Source organism: Helianthus annuus, chromosome 12 (genome assembly GCF_002127325.2).
Source record: "Helianthus annuus cultivar XRQ/B chromosome 12, HanXRQr2.0-SUNRISE, whole genome shotgun sequence".
In the NCBI taxonomy this organism is placed as follows: Eukaryota; Viridiplantae; Streptophyta; class Magnoliopsida; order Asterales; family Asteraceae; genus Helianthus; species Helianthus annuus.
Window position 1 is genome coordinate 11,651,863 of NC_035444.2, and position 20,268 is coordinate 11,672,130.

At 38.7% G+C, this 20,268-nt stretch overlaps 1 protein-coding gene and 1 long non-coding RNA gene across 2 annotated transcripts; one reads left to right on the plus strand and one right to left on the minus strand.

Moving 5' to 3' along the window:
- The first annotated feature begins 2,970 nt into the window (after positions 1-2,970).
- On the plus strand, positions 2,971-3,654 carry LOC110892424 (classical arabinogalactan protein 9-like). The gene is made up of 3 exons (XM_022139587.1): positions 2,971-3,372; positions 3,490-3,558; positions 3,640-3,654. The coding sequence occupies exons 1-3, from the start codon at positions 2,971-2,973 to the stop codon at positions 3,652-3,654; spliced, it is 486 nt and encodes a 161-aa protein (XP_021995279.1).
- A 10,633-nt stretch (positions 3,655-14,287) lies between these two features.
- On the minus strand, positions 14,288-19,674 carry LOC110894074. The gene is made up of 2 exons (XR_002566090.2): positions 18,780-19,674; positions 14,288-15,344 (listed from the first exon to the last, which is right to left on the minus strand). It is a non-coding gene; the product is annotated as an uncharacterized LOC110894074 (long non-coding RNA).
- Between the last annotated feature and the right edge of the window lie 594 nt (positions 19,675-20,268).

Sequence of the window (20,268 nt, forward strand, 5' to 3'; positions counted from 1 at the left end):
CGCTTACAATTTGATAATTTTAGTTGAGGTTGACTTTTTATATGCATGTTAAGATGTGTTTGACTTTTGAGAGTGATAATGTGATTGTTGGTATTTTATTTTATAGGAATAATGGAATTTAATAATCCCAACTTTCACCAATTGGCCGGCAACGGATCCAACTTCAAAAATAGCCATTGGCGGTCCCAACTTTTGACATTTTGTAAAATATTGGACCCTTGCTAACACCGTCCAAGGGATGTTAGTGGTGACCGCCAGTGGTCCACTGTTTGAAGTTGGACCACCCTCTCCTCCTCTCCCAGCAAGGGTCCAATGTTTTACAAAATATCAAAAGTTTGGACCGCCAGTAGCTATTTTTGAAGTTGGATCCGTTGTCGGGCAAATGATGAAAGTTGGGATTATTAAATTCCATTATTCCTATTTTATATGATCGATTAGTATCAGATGTACATATTTTGCAATGATAATTGCAAGAAGAGATAGTTAATTATGAGTTCGAAATTGCTTTGAATTCATGAAGTGAGGAGGGGATTTAGACTTAATCGACTTTTGGACTGAAGTGAACTACTGTATCTTCAGTCTCTTAACTTGTTCTTTTATATTAAACGCACATTAAAAGATAAAAATGTTTTTTTTCTTAATATTTATTCATATCCAAATACGGTATTTATTACTGACACCATCACCACCACCCACCAATCACCGTCACCATTGTAGTCGCCCCCTCCACCGACACCTCAGCCACCGTCACCACAGCCATCTACCAATAGTCATCACTGTGGTTGTCACCACCACTGCCACCACCTCTACATATGTACCACTATTGGTCAATGATGACATGACCATTGTCACCACCACAACCATCACTAGCACTTCTGTCACCATCAGGATCGCCATAACTTCAAAACAACCCTTTTTAACCTGTGTCCATTTTGGTTAAAACTCGTTTTGACATGAACTAAACTGATAAGTTTTAGAATGACCTGTTTTAACATGAACCTACTATATTAATGCTAGCTTACTCATATGGTGTTGTCTGTAACGCTTGTGTCATGATTACTCAAATGTGAAAAACGAAACACTAAATGAATTATTATTAAAAGAAGATATTTTATTTGATCTGAAGTATTTTAAATGCTGGGTGGTGTGATAGAGGTACCCCTCCCCCTTTCCAAGCCTTTAACGCCCCACCCTGAGGGCATCAAAGACGTTTCAAAAGGTGCTCCCATGAATAGAATGACAGACGTGAAAGGGAAAGAGAGGCACTGTGGACCCCATGTGTCAGCCCATAGGCCAATCAACACACTCCATCTGGAGTTAAAAGGGAGCGGGCGGCCAAAGGGCACCACCCAGCCTAAGACCATACGGTATGGGCGTGGAACTGTGGAAGCCCCTCCACTTCAGGAACACCACCCCGCGTATGGCGTGGAGGGCGGCGTTGTAGGTGGGGCTTGAGGATTTCCACCGGCGTAGGGTTAAATGTGTGAGTGAGGTGGAGGCTCTTGATTGGCAGGTGTAGTTTAGGTTTGTTTTGATTGATTGATGTTTTTTTTTTTATTTTTTTTTTCACGCCACTTTCTCACCTCGTACTTTTTTCTCCACACCACTATGCTGACATGGTTGCCACGTGTCGCTCCATGCCTCTCTTCAAGCTCCTTCAAGCCCCTCCATACATGTGGTCTAGTTACATGAAAGTTTGGGTGTAACTTTTGGTTCTCCGGTGCCTCTTAGGAATATATTTTATATCAAATATTAAATATTATTGTTGTTCAAAAAAAAAGTTATATATTTACTATCTAGAAATAAAAAAAAAACTTTATCGTTATGTATTGCAAGTTTTGTACTTAACAAAAGATTAATTGTGTAGAGAGAAAGGAATCGGAAAAAGAAGAATTATGTATCACTCAATTCCTCAATTTGCAAAAAGAAAAAAAGAGACTAAACCTAAAGCCATCATCTTGGTTGTTGATTTTGGAATCTCTATTTTTTTTTTTCAGGAAGACGAATTTATAAACTTTCTTTCATTTAAATAAACAATGTATATGAAAAACACGATATTAAACATATGATCTCAATCTCTTTTCAAAAAAAACATATGATCTCAACTCCTCAAAACAAGTTTAAAACTTAATTGGCTACACTTCTTATACTTCAATTAAAAATTTTAATAATTCAATCGTCAATACTTCAAATTTAGAATTTGAAAACAAATTAATTCTTGTTAATCATCATTTAATTTAATTCAATAAATATTTCCAATTAGACTATAGGGTGTGTACAAAACCCGTTACGGTGTGGGCTGATGTGGAAACAACCCCCACCCAATCGGCACGAACACAACGACAAGGATACATCGTTAAAAATGTTGGCCGTTGAAATTTGAACAGTGAACTTATAATAAAAAATAAATAAATTCTAATATAAATAACCCAGCTCAAATCAAATTTCTTTCAAACACTTCTCAACATTTCATCTATTTAAACACAACTCATTTTATAGAAATGGATACCCCAAATTCACCATCTCCGTCATCAACAAAAACGAGCTTGTAGCAACTATTGGTTTAAAAAAGAAGTCAGTGACGAAGAAAAATGTGAAATTAATTGGCAAATACGTAACCGCAAAACACATAATAATCTTCGGACGGATTTGGTTGAACATCCCGTCACATTTCGCGCCAACTATCTACACTAGTTATTTTTAAAATATTAGTAGTTCTTATTTAGTAATGTGATTTTAATTATTAATATATTTTTTGTTAATATTCTTATTTGTAAAAATATAAAAAAAAATAAAATAAAAAATACGTGACTGTGAAAATGGTACCAGGTCCGTGTCTAATATTCGGTTTAACCGGTATAATTAGTAAATAAGTTTTAAAGTGAAAGGTATATAAAGGGAGGTTGATCACGACTTCCTGAATTCTTACTCTTCCCATATATCTTAAACAAACTACAACAATCCATGCACATGGAACAACAACTCTTTTTCACAACCATCTTCATCCTCACCGGAATAACAGCAACTGCCGACGACCTCACAACTTCACTATGCAACACCTGCACCCCCATATGTTCATCTCCACCGTCCACCACCACCCCAACACTATCTTCACCTGCCGTCACACTCAAACCACCACAATCTCCTTCTTCTCCACCTGCCACCGTGTCAAAGCCACCGCCATCTCCAACTCCGGCCCACCACACTCCACCTCCACCCCGGTTTTACTACTTTGACTCGCCGGAATCTTTGGCTCCGCCGGCGGTGACATCATATCCACCGCCGGCTTACATCACATTGGGGGGTGGTGGTGGTGGTGGCGGCCCACCGTCTCCGAGGCTTGTGTATTTTCCAGCGACACCGGCAGGGGCGGTTGGTGGGTCCATCGGACAAAATGGTGGTGGTGGTGGCGACGGCGGCGATGGTGGTGGTGGTGGGTCCATTGGACAAAATGGTTTTCAGTATCCATACTATATGTATGATTCAAAGGGTGCTTCTTGTTGTTCTCATGTAGAGGTTTTGTGGGTTTTAATGTTGTTGGTTTGTTTGTCTTACATGGTACACTTGATCTAGTTATCATGTATGTTTTGGTAATTTGGAGAAAAAAAGGTTAAGAGTATTTGATTTTTGTTGTTAAAGGGAAAAGAGGATTAAATCATTTGTGGGTGATATAAGTTGGTATATTGTGAGTATAAGTGATAGAACAAATATTTGTTGTGTTATGAAATATTTTTTTTCCCTTTTAATTATATAAATTAGTTGAAGCTATAAGTTGATTTTGCTTGTGATTTTATATAAACTAGAATTGGGACTCGCGCGTTGCGGCAACCATCGCTTACATAGGTGATGCTACATGTAAAACTTTTCTCGGTTGTCTTGTATCCTAGGTAGAGGAATGTAACCGTCTGAAGAACATATGTAATACGTGCCTTGTCGGCATCAGAGGCTTTGTTGTCACGGATGACACTTCTTGAATTCATCATCAGTTGCATTGACGCGATGATTTTTTGATTTTAACCGGGATAACCGCCTTTGCGCCATAGATCTGGTCAAGGACGGTCTCGCCAGTGCTTATTTTCGGTGCGACGCGATGAGGCCATCGGTCACCTGTTCATCTGATCCTCTGGATCTTCTTTGTTTTCTTGTGCACGTTCTTCAAGAGGTGCTCCGACTTGCCACTCTTCAGAGTTTTCTCGATTTCTATAACAACCCTAAAATAAACCGACATCATCCTAAATATTTTTCGACACCCTAAAATATATTAATTAAAAACAAGAAAAATGTGGTCCTCGCGGGGCGCGTAGCCTTTGGCTACTGCCTACGCGGGCCGCGACAGCATAGGATTAGGGCGACACCCGGTACCGCCACGTGTCGGGTCACGTGTGGAGTCTACGGTCCGAATCAGCAACCCTAGGGCCTACCCTAAGGAGCCTCGCGGGCCGCGAAGGCCTTGGCCTGAGTTTACGCGGGGCGCGACGAACCCAAAGATCAGCCCTATAAATTGCACGCATCGGGCCTTCAGTCAGCTCGTTCATTTCTCGACTTTCTCTCTCAAATTTCTTATAGTAGGCACTATACTCGGGTATAATATTTCTGCTCCGTTGTAAGTATCATAACCCCTGTATACGTATTAGATATGCTGCCAGATTGATCTAGGGTTCCGTAACGACTGTCGTGGTTCTGCCCGACGTAGTCGTTGGAATGCCGTCTCGGTGAGGGTATTACTAATGTTAAAATGGGTTATTATACTAACACGTGTGCATTTTTGTAAATTATAGATAATTCCCAGGAAACCCTTACAAAAAACCTAAGACGACAATGTGAGTAATCTCCTTTTTGTAAACCTTTTTGTAAACAGTTTTTACAAAACCTTAAATATTTTCCAATGCAATTTAGCAGTGATTGAGTCTTTGCAATTCTACAATTACTACTGGTATGTTAGGGTTTTGTATACAAAATGTGGAACACGTTACCATTGGACAAAGAGTTAGTCAATGTGTAATATGACCCACCAGTCAGGATTGACAGTACTAAATGAGTAATTGGGTAGATGTAAACATTGTAATCGCTCTCAATACTGTTTCAATTAACAAAACTTTTCTTGATTAAACCGGGATTCACTCACCAGTATTTCATACTGACAAAATATTTTTTTTAAACGCGTTTCAGGTAACACAATGTGAAAGCCAACTAGAAGCCAGCTGGACAACACTGAAGGCTTGGAAAAGTGGCTATAAAAGTTACCTAAATAAAGAAGGCGTTTTATTTTAATAAAATGGGATTTATCCCTATAAATCAGTTTGTAATAAAAACTTGGGTTTTATCACAATATGTTTATTTATATAAAAGATGGTGTTTTACTCTGATAAAATATTTCCTAACTACGGTCCTGATGTTATTTCCGTTGTCAAATAAATAAACATCGATACCACCAACACTGTTGTTTGCGGCCGCTCGTTCCCGGGACAGATAGGGGGCGGGGGTTGCGACAATTTCCATGCGCAGGTGGATGCAATCATCGGTCAAGTGTCCGGTATCTTTGTGGAACTCAGAGAACAAACTAGGGTCTTGCCTTTCTTGTTGCGCATTGTTGGTGGATCCTTGAGATCCAACTTCTCCGTGTTAAGAACCTCTTGGGGTGTCTTAGTCAACGGAGTCCATTGTCTCTCTTGATCTCACCCTTGCTTGCCTTCGTGTACCCTATCTTGTCAATCGTAGCTCAGGCACCTTCACTATCAGTGGCAGAGCTTGACCAAAAGTTTCGAGGAGCGTAAAGTGATGGGACCCAAATGTTTTTTCCTATCGCTATGTTTCGGGTCGGGTTAGGTTGTCTATTCGATTCAAGTCGGGTCAAATAATAATAGTTCCAAATAAAACAAAGTGTATATTTACCAAACTACCCATCATTTATATACAAAGTTTATAAATATTTAGGATATACAATTTAGGAAAAATAATCGGGGTGATCCTATATAATTTTAATTTTTTTGGACAAAAAATCGGAACTTATACACTTCTAACTGAAACATTGGGGTGGGCGGGTGCACCCCTGGGCACCCACTATACTTCGCCAGTGTTCACTATGGTGGTGTCTTTCACCGTCATTGTACGACTGGTTTGCCCTCCAGTCGGAGTGTCTCTTCCTTTTGTCGCGTTTGCTGGATTCGCGCGAATAGTCTTTCGAGTATTGGTCTATTGAGTAGTGGTCTTTCAAGTAACGAACAGACATTAACCCAGTTAAACTTTCTTCTGTTTGTGCGACAATTTTTGCCGCTTCGATCAACTTGTCCCACACTTTTGGCATGCCATCTCTTCCAGTGATAGTCCTGATGTAACACCTCGGAAATTTACGTCCTATAATGTGTTGACACGTGTCATATGTTTAAAACGTGTGAAAGAATATTATAGAAGGACTAAAGTTGACAAACATGGAAAGTATGTGAATATACGTACTCTAAGTGTCAACTGTGAATAAATATAATGTACATTAACCCTACATAATGCTTATGCCATCAAACGAATAAATCATTGATCATACGAAGCTAAAAGTGAGAGATTACAAACTACAGGGGTTAAATGTGTCAACATGTTTAAAGTTATACCTCTGAGTGACCTTTTAACAAACCCGAAGCTTTGTAAAAGTAAATTATGCTCACTACAATGCACGATTCAAATTTCATAAAGTTTCGTTATCGTATGAGAAAGTTATGATCAAATTCGTATGCGAGGGGTTAAAAGCGTCAACGTCGAAAGTTATGACTTTTCGGGCAACAATAAAGTTAACCGAGGTCTTAACAAAGTGGGTATATATCTTGAAGCCCTTATGTGTTAAATTTGAGGGTTCATATTGCAAGAAATAAGTTGGTTGACCTTTCGGAAGGACCAGGAGCCAAGCTTACAATTAATGCAAATATGGAATCAGATCAGAAGAACCCACGCGGGCCGCTTTAGGCCTTACGCGGGCCGCCTGGCCCGCCCAGATGCAGAAAAATGTGGCAGTTGCCTTTTCAGCCTTCTAAACGTCAATTGATACCCTCAAACACTTCCAAGAGGCCCCTAAACAACCCCTAAACACTAGGGACACATGTTGGAAGGTTGTGGTCAGTTGGTAGACTTGTGTGTCAAAGATTTGTGGTGAAATTTTCACTAGAAAAGGACCATGAACTTGCAACAAGTCTTCACACCTTCATCTACATTTGTGGAGCACTTCTAAAGCTCAAGCTTCCTCCCAAGTGATCCCTGGTCGTTCATAGGACCCTTGTAAGTTTGCCTAACCCTTCCTAATTGAGCTTTAGCTTAGTTTTAGCTTAAAAGTCAAACCGTCGTAATTAACGGTCGACTTTAAGATTAATCACAAATGGTCCAGTGATTAGTCGAATCGAAAGTAGTTATAAGTTGGTATTTATGTGGGTAATAAACCCTTAAGAGGGTTCCCCCTAATCACCACTCTAACTAGGTCGAATGTCGGGTCAAAGTTGTTTGTAAAAAGTCAACAGAAGCTAGATTTACGATTTAACGCATAAGTAACAATGTAGAAGGCGTATAACCTATTTTGCCACTCATATAGCTTGGTAATAAGTTAAAGAACTGATCTAAGCTTGTTGGTCCGACAATTTATCGTTTAGACCCGGTTCGGAACCAAAAGTCGCAAAGCCTTGACTTTTGCTTTGACTTCAGTTCTGACCCGTTTTGGTATGATTTAGAAATACCTTAAAGCTTTAATTGGACCAGGTTACATGCTAGTATAACCCTCTGAGATTATACACTATGGTTCATTAGTTAACCAATTACTATGCATGATTCCGTTAATTGCTCATATGTTGACCATTATGCCCTTATTGCCTTAAAACGTGATTTTTGGAAATGTAAAAGAGTAGAAACTTTAATTACTGATATATAAACGTGTACACAAAGTTTGACATCAGTTTGAATTGTAGATTAAGAGTTATGCTCATTATCGCAAATGGATGCTTTATGTTAATAAAAAGGCGTAATTAGCGTATAGCCTACTTAAACATACTTTTTGATATCAAATCTCTTACCCACTGATGTAATATATTATTTTGGGAATTTTAAAGATTTTTAATTAATTTTAGGCTGAGTATAACTCATAGTCGTAGGCTTAATCCGGTACTTGTCGGTTTTGCCCTTACGGGCCATAAAATGAGTTTTACATATCAAAACGACTCCAAACCTTTTGCTACTGATCACACATGTTAAATAAATTATTTTAAACCTTCTGGAAATATAAAAATATCAGATTTAAGTATCAAACCTGGAAATGGCTTTAATCGCCTTTTTAAGCGTTTTAACGCATAGTATGTACTATAAGTATTTTAAACATACAAGGGTTGATACCTACTGATATTTGAGGCGAAGTATAATATTTTAACAGTAATCAAAGGTTGTTAAACTCAGACCTCAGTTTTGAGCTTTTCGGCTTATGTGAAATTACCAAAATACCCCTAAGGGGCATAGTTTGGTTATAATTAATAAATTTCACATATGCACTTTATCCTACTGTTATAACTCATTAATTTGAGTATGTTTACTGATTACTTCAGACCTGTAACTCAGTTAAACACTTAAACCTTTTTACAACCTTTAAAATGACCAAACTACCCCTACGAGGCATAGTTGTGTTTAAACTCGTTCCAGGCATAATGAAAGACATCTTACTGATGTCACAACATATTTGAGGCATAATTAACTTAGGAAACCTGTATATAGCTCTCATGAATACCCGACACGCTTATTACGCGTACGGTTCGGTTTATGTAACAAGTTTACATAAATTAGCCGAAACGGGTCAAACCTTAACAGTTTTATCTCAAAATCCAGAATGTGTATGAAATTCCCATATTAAACAAGTCTCTGAACTTGTCGGGTCTAAATCACATTCTATCCGTTCTTCGCTTAAATAGTGCGTATGAACCGTATCCTTGAAACTAACCGGTCTAAGCTTAAGCTTAACTAAAGACCCGTTAGGATTCTAATAGGTTATTATAAACCTCCATTCCAGATTAGGAGCCCAGTAAAAGCTATCTGTACTTGCTGATTTGATATACGGCTGGGATTGAATTTATATTTAGCTCAGGTAAATACTTTTAACTTTTTTCCCTATACGGGCTTGGGTTACGGTATATAGCATACCGCTTGATCGAGCATCAAATCTCCATCGTTGAATGGGTAGTTGAATAATTTGATCGGCTCGTTTAAACAGTCTTGTTTACTTAAAGTCTTTGGGGGGTTAATGACCATGTCTCGGATATCCTTGGCAGCATTTTACGAAATGGCACGACCTTGACATCCGAGTGTAGGCGTACACTCGGCATTATGTCTATAATTTTAAAGGTATAGCCGTTGGTTACCCGCTACGGTTTATGCTATGTGGTGTGTCTATTGATCTTTAACCCGGACTTGATCCGGGCTACTGAACGCACAAGTAACATGTAATTCGTTCACAAGATTATAATATTAAATAATTCTCCCAAGTTAAAAAGATTAATTTTGCCTCTGTGCATTTTAATCAAATGATAAAAGATATTTTGTGCCACGTGCATCCAAATAAATTTTCAGTCATTTTCAAAATGAGTCGGTTAATTGTATTTACCAGTTGAAGAGGTATGGTCCCAATTCCCTGCCTACATGGCAGGGACCACACCACTTTTATGCACACAAAGCATCCATGTCAGCGAAGCAATCCAGAAGCTTCCAGAAACTTCTGGAATGATTCACAGCTGGCACCAAAGATGCTCTATCCGACATAAAGGACAACACGTGTCACCACTCGCAGAATGCCACATAGGCCTGCGACAAATCAGGGAGCAGGGCTGACGGTACCAGTACGAGGTGTCCAGCGAAGACGAATGTAAGAACGCCACGTGTACCACTACACTTGCCATGACAGAGCAGACCAAGAGGATATTCCTCTTGGTCGGACAGCTGGCGCACACCCACAGCTGGCACGGCTGCTCCTTCCTTCTTCACCCTCCGGCTATAAATAGGACCCTTCATCGTTCAGGTTCAGGATCTTTTTACACTCCTTAGTCACTCTATACACACACTGTTTATTTCCTCTCAGAATAGTACTTATTCTCACGCCGGAGCCTGGTTAAGAGGGAAAACCCCCTGCTCCCCTCTTAACGAGACTAACGGTGTTTACTGTTTTGCAGATCTTGAGCCACCGATACGAGTAGAAGAAGAGGTTGAACCCCATAAGTGAAACAACCCTATTGATTATCCTTGTGTTAATCAGCGTTTCAACATTGGCGCCATCCGTGGGAAAAGAAAATACAGGGGAAGGAGATAACCGCCTCCTATTTATACCCATCGCATTTAATGCGATAGGTAGTGGAACGGCAGAGCACAGAAAAAGCATCCAATAGATGACTAACACGTCAGAAGAGAGAGAAGACGTCGGCTCTTTTCTCGGGAAACATGGACGACAAAGACCGCCTGACGTGACAGAAAGTCACTGAAAAGGCAACTGTTCATCTCCGAAAAGACAGGGACATCAGACAGTCATACCAAACACTTCCCCATGACCACCAAGCTTCCACCAGAAGGAAACATCAAGACGCCAAAAAACCCATGCGCCATGCGTCCATTTGGCTCACTTTTTTCAAAGGGCCAAAACCCATGCGCGATGCGTCCATTTGGCTCACTTTTTTCAAGGGGCCAAAACCCATGCGCGATGCGTTCATTTGGCTCACTTTTTTCAAAGGGCCAAAACCCATGCACCATGCGTCCATTTGGCTCACCTTTTTCAAAGGGCCAAAACCCATGTGCCATGCGTCCATTTGGCTCACCTATTTTCAAAGGGCCAAAACCCATGCGCGATGCGTCCATTTGGCTCACTTTTTTCAAAGGACCAAAACCCATGCGCCATGCGTCCATTTGGCTCACCTTTTCCAAAGGGCCAAAACCCATGCGCCATGCGTCCATTTGGCTCACTTTTTTCAAAGGACCAAAACCCATGCGTCCATTTGGCTCACCTTTTCCAAAGGGCCAAAACCCATGCGCCATGCGTCCATTTGGCTCACCTTTTTCAAAGGGCCAAAACCCATGCGCCATGCGTCCATTTGGCTCACCTTTTTTCAAAGGGCCAAAACCCATGCGCGATGCGTCCATTTGGCTCACTTTTTTCAAAGGGCCAAAACCCATGCGCCATGCGTCCATTTGGCTCACTTTTTTCAAAGGACCAAAACCCATGCGCCATGCGTCCATTTGGATCACTTTTTTCAAAGGACCAAAACCCATGCGCCATGCGTCCATTTGGCTCACCTTTTCCAAAGGGCCAAAACCCATGCGCCATGCGTCCATTTGGCTCACCTTTTCCAAAGGGCCAAAACCCATGCGCCATGCGTCCATTTGGCTCACCTTTTTCAAAGGGCCAAAACCCATGCGCCATGCGTCCATTTGGCTCACCTTTTCTCAAAGAGCCAAAACCCATGCGCGATGCGTCCATTTGGCTCACTTTTTTCAAAGGGCCAAAACCCATGCGCCATGCGTCCATTTGGCTCACTTTTTTTAAAGGACCAAAACCCATGCGCCATGCGTCCATTTGGCTCACCTTTTTCAAAAAGGCCAAAATCCACATGCACTGCGCCCATTTTGGTCCACTTTATATGTACCAAAGTCTACGCGATGCATAGAAATCACAAATCTCATAAGTCCAGAATCCCTCCTAGACGATCAACTCAACTAGAAGGCACACTGGACTGGGGGGACTTGAAGAGGTATGGTCCCAATTCCCTGCCTACATGGCAGGGACCACACCACTTTTATGCACACAAAGCATCCATGTCAGCGAAGCAATCCAGAAGCTTCCAGAAACTTCTTGAATGATTCACAGCTGGCACCAAAGATGCTCTATCCGACATAAAGGACAACACGTGTCACCACTCGCAGAATGCCACATAGGCCTGCGACAAATCAGGGAGTAGGGCTGACGGTACCAGTACGAGGTGTCCAGCGAGGGCGAATGTAAGAACGCCACGTGTACCACTACGCTTGCCATGACAGAGCAGACCAAGAGGATATTCCTCTTGGTCGGACAGCTGGCGCACACCCACAGCTGGCACGGCTGCTCCTTCCTTCTTCACCCTCCGGCTATAAATAGGACCCTTCATCGTTCAGGTTCAGGATCTTTTTACTCTCCTTACTCACTCTATACACACACTGTTTATTTCCTCTCAGAACAGTACTTATTCTCACGCCGGAGCCTGGTTAAGAGGGAAAACCCCCTTCTCCCCTCTTAACGAGATTAACGGTGTTTACTGTTTTGCAGATCTTGAGCCACCGATACGAGTAGAAGAAGAGGTTGAACCCCACAAGTGAAACAACCCTATTGATTATCCTTGTGTTAATCAGCGTTTCAACACCAGTGTAAACTGACGTATTTCCCAAAAAGGCTAAATGCAGGTACTATACGTAATTGGCTGGATATTTCTCCTTAGCATCAATAGAAGTCTCGCAAGCTTAAGATGCCTAAAAGTCTGTTGAACTATTGCTTCCATTTTATGTTTGATCCTTCTGTGGATAAACTTCCGAATATTGTGACAATTGATATTACAATAATAAATTCGGTTGTATTATATTTTCAATTGCTTCCGCTGTGCATTCATATATTGTGTGGTTTGACTATATTGTTGCCAACTACGTCACGGTAATCCCCCACCGGGCCCACCGGTGAGACACGTGGAAATCGGGGTGTGACACTTGAGTAGACTATCACAGCATATGACCTTCTTAAAGTGGGCGCGCATGAGGTGTTCGCTGATCCCACCAATCTCCAAACACTCTGTTGAAGCGAGTGATTGTTTATTTTTCTACTTGCATTCACTCGTTCATGCCAACCCTAACAGTTGAACTATTCTTTCATTTACTAAAACACTATGGTGTTTGTTTTTTCATAGGCAAAATGTTTGCAGTCTTCGGACCACATCTGCAGACATCTGTAGCATAAGAGGTGGACCAAACCTCTGCAGTCTGTAAGAAGAAGACTGTTTGTTTTTTAACTTCTGCAAACTGCTGAAATAACACCAAACAACATAAAAGGCTTCATAAACTGAAAATTAACATAAATATTCAGAAAAAACAAACAATATAAATTATGAAAACTAACACCAAAATTTAGAAAAACCACATTATAAATTTATTATAAATTTGAAAATTAACATCAAAATTCAGAAAAAAAACTAACAAGCACTAGTAAAGAGTTGATTTTACACTTATTCAAACCTCAAACACATTCAATTTCTCTACAATCACTCCCATCGTTTTGCCTTCTTTTTAGGCGATTAATAATAATATTCTTTAAACCCTTCTTCAATTCCATTTATACACATGTAAAAATGGAGCCAGATATCTTAAATCCTTTTTCAAGATACAGAGTTAACCGTACCATCATCACAAAACAGCAATCAAATAACAATTTATCCAAAATGGTAACCATTTCTGTCACTGATCGTGATGCAACCGATTCTTCAAGTGATGAAGATTGTTACATGGGTCACCGGAAAATATAGTCACAAAATGTTGTAGCGAGAAGAAAAAATAGAGTCGCCGGAAAATAGAACCGGTGGTGGGTGACCAGAAGTTTAGGGGGTGAGGCGGCGACAACGGGGGCGGTGGGCGGCGAAGACTCGCGATCCGCGGCGAGGGGTTATGGTGTGGTTGGGGACATATGATACCGTGGAGGACGGCGGAGGTGGTGGGAGGAGGAGGAGAGTGGTGGAGGAGAGGTGCTAGGGTTTTGTTATGTATGTGTGTTTTGTGACAAGAGGTTTGAAGTGTTTAGAAGTGAGGGGTCCACATCTATTTCGGGAAGATGATACACATACCTTTTTAAATGAAATCTCTTCTGAAAAACAAACAATATGCAAAACAAAAGGTCTGCGCGTGGTCTGCGTCGCGCATACAAAAGAGGTCAGAAAGCTCTTCTTGGAAAAAACAAACAAAACCTAACACAAACATATTTAATTCAAATAATTAGGTTACACAACATAGTTAAATTCAAACAATCTTGTAACACGATCAGACTCATTATCAAATGATTAAATCTAAAGTTAATTACATAGTTGGTCCCTGTGATTTTCACAAAGTAACATCTTAACGTATTAAAAGTTTAAAGTAACTTAATGGGGTATTAACTTTTCAATTTGTAATACACTTACATGTGGGTATTTTCGTCAATAACAACTTAACCTAAAAATTAACTACGCTTTTTACATCAGTTTCTTCAGTTTTCTCTGTGCTCCCCCAAATGTAAAAGCCTAGTTCCTGGTAACAAAAGCGTAATTGCAATTTATTTGAATAAAAGATGAAACGACCAAAGAAATCTGATATCGGAGAAATAAGATGAATGTTTGAAGAAATCGATTTCCAGAACTAATGTTTGATCTACTTTATGCCGGAAAAAGGCAACAACAAATCTCAACCCACATACCCCCATCGCCACCGTAAAGATCTCCACCGCCTCACCTCAACCATAACGATCCAACACCCACTTTCTCTTTCTCTCTGTATAACCTTTCTCTCTTCAACTTGCCAACAGTCGTTGTCATCATTGTAGTGGTGCGTGTGGCGGTGAAACCGACTGTGTTTTGGGGCATAGTTTTTGGATGAAGTTTTTGTCGACGGGGAATTTGTCGACGAAGAAAGCTTTCAACTGTGAAATTGATGGCAAATTTGATGAAGATATGACCCCAAACTCCAAAAGAGTCAAAAACTTTTTTACTTTTTAGAAGTATTTTCTCATTAAAATATACACCATTGTACCATCACGACAGGCCCCTTCAAAATTTGAGTATGTGATTGCCCTGTTAAATATGAACTTATCATATTATTTAGTGGAAAAGTTTATAAATGTCAACAATGAGGAATGTATACAAGAACACATATATAGCGACAAACGGTGACTAAAGATTTTATTAGAAAATTATAACCAACCCGAAAAGACCACCAAACCCTAGAAGTACTCATATGATTATGAGTTCTTCAACAATACAGATAATCGACTGATACATGATCAGTAGATGTTAACAAACATACAACGAATCAAGATGAAATAAAACAAACCAGGCGTTACTTAATCTGGAAACCTAAAACGATTCGGCAATGATCAAAGACGGGCGAGTATTTGAAGACTGATCAAAAGACATATACAAGAAAGATGATGATCATCTGATGTAGTGCGGCCTCGATGTCAATGTTAAAGGTTAAAAAACCCTAGAACACTTCTGGAACGAACATGATAAACTCTCTCACTTTAGAGTCTCTTTATATAGCGGTCCGGCTTTGACCCGTCTGCACATTTTGACCCGCCTTTAATCTAGCCCCTTAAAGCCCAACAACAAAGATTAGCCCAATTTCTTTATTTTTGTAAACCCATGCCATTTGTACATAACTCCAGCAACCCAAAGAGCATACAAAATAAAGAGCATATAATATTAATATCATTAATATGTTTGGTATAAAACTGGAACTAATATAGCATATTTTTAACACCCCTCCTCAGTTGTATTACCAAACACATCAAACAAACTCACGTTTTTACATACCTGGACATGTTGATTAACAAACCTTTTGTGAACATCCATCATAGTTATGCTTGTTAAGTCATTTAGAAAGTGTCAAAAACATTAGAAGATGATAAACAAAAAAAACCTTAGATATACAAACACTTCCATGTACTCTAGAAATAACAATTGTTGCAACTAGTATAACCACACCAACTATCATTCCAACTCATTTTGCATAGTCCTTTCAAATCCACAGTAGCAACAATTGGTGTACCATTTTATCCAACTAAAGAAAGAAGAGAGGATGCAATTCCTGTGAGAAGGTGATTATAGCACAACAATAAAGCATGTGCTAAGTGTTAAGTATGAATACACCAATTTGTTGGCAATCACAAACCAGCTACAAAACACCACTAGTAACCAGATCCAGCCTCTACCAAATAAACGCTTGCATATTACTAATACAATACAACAATTTAGACATTCCAACCAACAACACTAAATCCATTTTTCAGTTTGTATTAATTTAAGTTTAACCTGTAGAAGCACTTCACATTTAAGGAGCTTATATCTCAGAACGTTTTACATCTAAGTATATTTCAATTTGAAGTTTCAACAAGATTAGAAGTGTAAACAAATTTCTCGAAGAATAAAGCAATTAATTGTAATTCTTCTGTTCTTCAAACAACAGCTTCACTTAAAACAAGATTTAACGCTCATTGAAGTATACTAATAACTCCCAAAATTTCAAACAATTATACTAAATAGCACTTCATATGAGTTATTGATCAACAAAATAATAACTCGGTTATATTAACTTTTCACCACCAAAGGCACAAAACATTAAAGATTTAACAAGCTCTATATATCTTCTACCAATCAGACCAAAAACACGACGATCTGAACCCGTACACACAACTCAAACCCACAAGATCTACATGGCAACATAGACCGCACAAGGAACCCTATATCTACAAGAACTCTGGAGAGTTCTAGAGAGAGAAAAACCAGAGAAACAAACAGGGTTGTAACACATATTCGAGAATAATCTTCACAACATTACTGGTTAAGACACATGAACCACACGGTTCGACTAACCAAATAAGAAGATTTTAGACAATACAAAGAACAGGTAGAAACCAACACTACGATCTAATCGGGACGAGACTCAACAACACGAAGAATCTACAAACTACCCTAGACCAGCATGGAAGAAAAGAAACATCACCTAGACCAATGAACTAATATCACTACGATCGGCAATGAACAACAAAACACCTCACTATGGTCGGACTCAAAACATGAAAACCCCAAGACCAGTGAGATAAAGGCAAACACTGATGAAGAATACATCTTCAAGAAAGCATAACCTTTACAAGAAACACAATCACACAACGATTCCAATAACCAAAGGAATACATGACTGTCACAAAAGCCACACATATGATCACAACGAAAAGCCACACAACTTTAAGGCAAACAACATGTCACAAGACATATAAGTCTAACAACAGACTGAAAAAGACTTAACCACACCAGAACTAACAGATTTCCTAACTAAGAAAACCCTAGATCTACGATGCATAACACACACATTTTGAAAGTGGATATAAATCGTTGATTTGAATGCATGAAGTAACTGGAACCTTTTGTTATAATGGATTTCTATCCACAACAACAAAAAATTTGTTAATAAAAAACTTTTGAGACAACACAAATCAACTCTAACACACTTAGACCAACAACACGATGATCTACAAATCTAATCACTACGAACTAACAGATTCAATCTCAACAAACTCAAGATCGTAACAAACCCTAGAACAATGAAAAGATATTTTTTAGAGAAATTCGAAAGTGTTGAACTGAACATACAAAGAGTTTTAAACATGTCAAAGCTATGGTATGTTTACACGATCAAACAAAAATGAATAGTAAATAAGATCATATTTGATCAAAGCAATCCAAAACACTCAACAAATTACACAGCTCACACTTTCATCAACACGACAGTCTATTCTCACACATCATTCGAACTAACAGGAAAACGAATTAATATATGTTCAAACCCTAGATCGATATGAGAAAATGATTGCAAGACTTTGAACAGTGCAAATAATAACCTTGAACAGTGCAAGACTTTAATCACATTATTATTAACATATGTGAAACAACCATCACAACTAAAGAAACAACAAGAGACAGTAAGAAACACAAGACTTGTGAGGAACTTAAAGTCTATTTTGAGTTGATTAAAAACTATTTACAAGTTTACAATAAAATGTCATCAGACTACTTGTAAAGAACATAAAACTAGTTTGAATCAAGCAAAAAACTTTTACAATCTCACAACAATAATGAACCACACTCAGAAACATTTCTAATGAGGCAAAAGTCACATCACTTTTAGAAAAGAGGAAAGACCAGATTCAAGAAACAAATCTTAAAATAATACGACTTTCACAAAACTTTAAGATACAACCAAACAAATTCTGATTAAACACAAAACACACTATTTGCAACCAGAAAAGAATACATCTCACAAGACAAAACACACTCGGCTGTAGCACTTTACAAAATCTCTACGGAACAGATCATCATGATCTGATATGAAAACCTAAACGATCTAACAGTTTTTTATGTACATAAAATCCTAGATATAGACTTTCTCCAGAGACTTTAAAACACACAATGAAAGTGTAAAGAGATCTGACCTAATCAATGGCAGGTACTCATTAATATGACGAGAATAATACCAGACCAATAAACACAATTAGTTGGTCAATACAAAAACACAGTCCTAATTAAACTGAATAAAAACAAGACATGAACTGATTAGCGAGAGAATAAACAACCAAACAAAAACCACATTTTAAAAATACCTAAGCAATAATTTTGGTTGAACACATATTTACTTTGGATACAAACATGAAGTTATTCTTAGAGACTAACAATAAAAAAAATAGAACAATTTTCCATTTAATCAAATTTGTTTTTTATATAAAGCATTAATTAGAACTATAAAACTGATACAAACCCTAGATGTGAGGATGATCCCTCATAGCTAGCAGACAACCAGCTAATACACACAAACAATAATAACTAAATTACTTATCAAAAATCATGGATAAGACTGTATGTACATAAGAATGCAACACGTTGTTTTTTTACCAATTCCGGTCCCCCTAACCTGGTCCAGAATATACCTACTCATGTAACAACAAAATATAGAGTTAAGGTAGAAGGACTTACAAAGTACTTCGCAGCCAAAGAACAGTTAAAAAACCTTAGAGAGAATTCAGCGACAGAAGATAAGAAACTGCATCAGAACCTCGACGCAAGGCCATATGCAAAGAATCAACCATGCAGCAACAGGATGAGTAAAGCATCAAAAACCAGTGGACCACCACACTCAGCACAGATTATCTTCCATCATAGTCAACAAACCTCGAGAATCAAAGAACAAAAAGAGTAGCCATATCAAGAACCCCAAATCACGAACTGGACACTACCCTGACTCTCGAATAAGGGTTTATCTACACAGAAACCCTAGCTTCCAATTGAGTATTCGACCAAGAACGATCGTTAAATTCCTATAACTTTCTCAAATAGGATTTCAAACACTAGAGGACTAAAAATAACAACACTTATCTAATCGTTATACCACAGAACCCTAGAATTGAAAATCGATGGAATCTAACCAAAAACTAGTAATCGACAGAAGATAACAGAGCCATAAGCTCTGATACCATGTCAACAATTAGGAATGTATACAAGAATGCAGATATAGCGACAAAACGGTGACTAAAGATTTTATTAGAAAATTATAACCAACTCGAAAAGACCACCAAACCCTAGAAGTACTCATATGATTATGAGTTCTTCAACAATACAGATAATCGACTGATACATGATCAGTAGATGTTAACAAACATACAACGAATCAAGATGAAATAAAACAAACCAGGCGTTAATTAATATGGAAACCTAAAACGATTCGGCAATGATCAAAGACAGGCGAGTATTTGAAGACTGATCAAAAGACATATACAAGAAAGATGATGATCATCTGATGTAGTGCGGCCTCGATGTCGATGTTAAAGGTTAAAAAACCCTAGAACACTTCTGGAACGAACATGATAAACTCTCTCACTTTAGAGTCTCTTTATATAGCAGTCCGGCTTTGACCCGTCTGCACATTTTGACCCGCCTTTAATCTAGCCCCTTAAAGCCCAACAACAAAGATTAGCCCAATTTCTTTATTTTTGTAAGCCCATGCCATTTGTACATAACTCCAGCAACCCAAAGAGCATATAAAATAAAGAGCATATAATATTAATATCATTAATATGTTTGGTATAAAACTGGAACTAATATAGCATATTTTTAACAATAAACAACCAATAGAAAACAAATTTGTAGACCAAGAGACCCAACAACACTAATTGGTTTGCACCTATGGTCCATGAAACACCAAAACTTGTAGGGATGGTCGATGGTGGCTGCAAACGGCAGAGGGGGAATAAGAAAATGAGTGGGGTGGTAAAGAAGAAATGGTATTGGGGGCGGGGCCCACATTTGTCTTTTAGTTTTGAGTTAATTACTGTTTTCGTCCCTGTGGTTTGTAAAAAATCACTATTTCAGTCCATTAGTTTAAAAATTGCGATTTCAGTCCCTGTGGTTTCACTTTCGTAACCATTTCAGTCCACCTCGTAACCATTTCAGTCCCCTGTACTTAACA